Source organism: Leishmania donovani, chromosome 31, assembly GCF_000227135.1.
Source record: "Leishmania donovani BPK282A1 complete genome, chromosome 31".
Lineage (NCBI taxonomy): Eukaryota > Euglenozoa > Kinetoplastea > Trypanosomatida > Trypanosomatidae > Leishmania > Leishmania donovani.
This window is the reverse complement of record NC_018258.1, coordinates 776,436-778,442: the sequence shown is the minus strand read 5'-3', so window position 1 is coordinate 778,442 and position 2,007 is coordinate 776,436. Positions and strand designations below refer to the sequence as shown.

General features: G+C 54.2%; 1 protein-coding gene across 1 annotated transcript; it reads left to right on the top strand.

Annotated features, from left to right (window-relative positions):
• Nucleotides 1–113: 113 nt before the first annotated feature.
• On the top strand, nucleotides 114–173 carry LDBPK_311660 (putative 3-ketoacyl-coa thiolase-like protein; the record flags this gene model as incomplete). Its single annotated transcript, XM_003863209.1, has 1 exon — nucleotides 114–173. One exon carries the CDS (start codon nucleotides 114–116, stop codon nucleotides 171–173), a length of 60 nt encoding a protein of 19 aa, XP_003863257.1.
• Between the last annotated feature and the right edge of the window lie 1,834 nt (nucleotides 174–2,007).

Here is a 2,007-nt window from a genome sequence, read left to right as displayed (position 1 = left end):
CTTCCGATCTGTGGGAGCTTCCCGCTTTTGCTTCTGAACACAATGCGACTTATGTTCCTCTTACCATTCCCCTTTTCTTTCTTCTGACCTTTTACACATTTTATCATGTCGACATGGGCAGTCAGAGATGTACTCTCTCTGCCGCGCCCTTGTTCAACGGTCCGTCTGAGTGACCAGTGTAAGCACTCCACTTTGGCACGTTTCAAGATGCTGCTGCGCATGCACACACGGTGGAGCTGGCGAGTGCATCCGTAGCCGGTCTCCTCAACAAGACGTCGCTGGATCCCAGAGACATTGACCACATTGTGTGGGGCAACGTGGTGCTTCAAGGAAGCGCTCACAACTGCGCGCGCGAGATAGTGATTGATCTGAACATGCCGAAGAAGATCATCGGCAATCTCACAAGCATGGCGTGCGCGAGTGGACTTAGCTCGCTCTCGCAGGCATGCATGCTGATCGAGGGTGGGCATGCTGATGTCGTTATTGCCGGTGGGAGCGACAGTGTGAGCAATACAGAGGTCCCACTGCCACGCTCCGTGACGTACGGGCTGATGATGGCCCAGAGGAAGGGCGTCATGGGCTTCTTCAAGGAAGCGGGCTACAATCCGTTCAAGTGGTTTCCGGGCGGCATTGCGCTGACAGAGCGGAGCACTGGAAAGACCATGGGGTGGCACGGGGATCTCATTGCGGAGCTCAACAGCATCTCGCGCGAGGACCAGGAGGCTCTGGCGGTGGCTTCGCACGCTAATGCCGCCCGGGCTGAAAAGGCGGGGTACTTCAAAGAGGAAATTGTCCCTGTCACGATTGATAAGAAAGGTAAGAAGACCGAGGTGACCTGCGACGACGTTATGCAGCGCGACACTGAGAAAATGAAAGCCAAAATGCCAAGCCTCAAGCCCGTTTTTCGAAAGGAGGGAGGAACCATCACGGCTGCCACGTCAAGCACCTTGACAGATGGAGGTAGCGCGATGCTCGTCATGTCTGAGGAGAAGGCGAAGAAGCTTGGATACCCGACCGATGTTTGTGTCAAGAGCTGGTACTTCTCCGGAATCGATCCTTATCCGCAGCTCCTTCTCGCACCTGTTCTGGGCTGGGGCCCAGCGCTGAAGAAGGCGGGCCTGACGCCGAAGGACATCGATCTCTACGAGATCCACGAAGCCTTTGCGGCTCAGGTGCTCGCGACGATCAAGTGCCTGAAGTCGCAGGAGTTCTTTGACCGGTACGCTAACGGCGCCAAACCTGTTCTAACGGAAGACATCGACTTATCGAAGCTGAACGTGAATGGCGGGTCCCTGGCACTGGGTCACCCGTTCGCTGCAACTGGTGGTCGGATTGTGACCTCGCTTGCCAATGAGCTGCGACGGTCCGGCAAGCGCCATGGCCTTGTGAGCATTTGCGCTGCTGGCGGTCTCGGCGGCGTTGCTATTCTAGAGCACACTCCGAAGAAGTGATTTCCGTGGAGGTAGCCAAAGACGCGCATGCTTTAATTTCAGCTGTGCAAGCAAAGAAAATGCTTGCATTCTTTTTCGAACATTTTTCTTTTGCTTATGCAATTTCAGATCTACTTTCACGCAGTTGATAGCGTCTACAGCACTTGTTATTTGCCAGAAAAATGAGAGAATTCACAGGAGCTTGAAAGGCGCACTCGATTCGTGGGAGCTTCCCGCTTTTGCTTCTGAACACAATGCGACTTATGTTCCTCTTACCATTCCCCTTTTCTTTCTTCTGACCTTTTACACATTTTATCATGTCGACATGGGCAGTCAGAGATGTACTCTCTCTGCCGCGCCCTTGTTCAACGGTCCGTCTGAGTGACCAGTGTAAGCACTCCACTTTGGCACGTTTCAAGATGCTGCTGCGCATGCACACACGGTGGAGCTGGCGAGTGCATCCGTAGCCGGTCTCCTCAACAAGACGTCGCTGGATCCCAGAGACATTGACCACATTGTGTGGGGCAACGTGGTGCTTCAAGGAAGCGCTCACAACTGCGCGCGCGAGATAGTGATT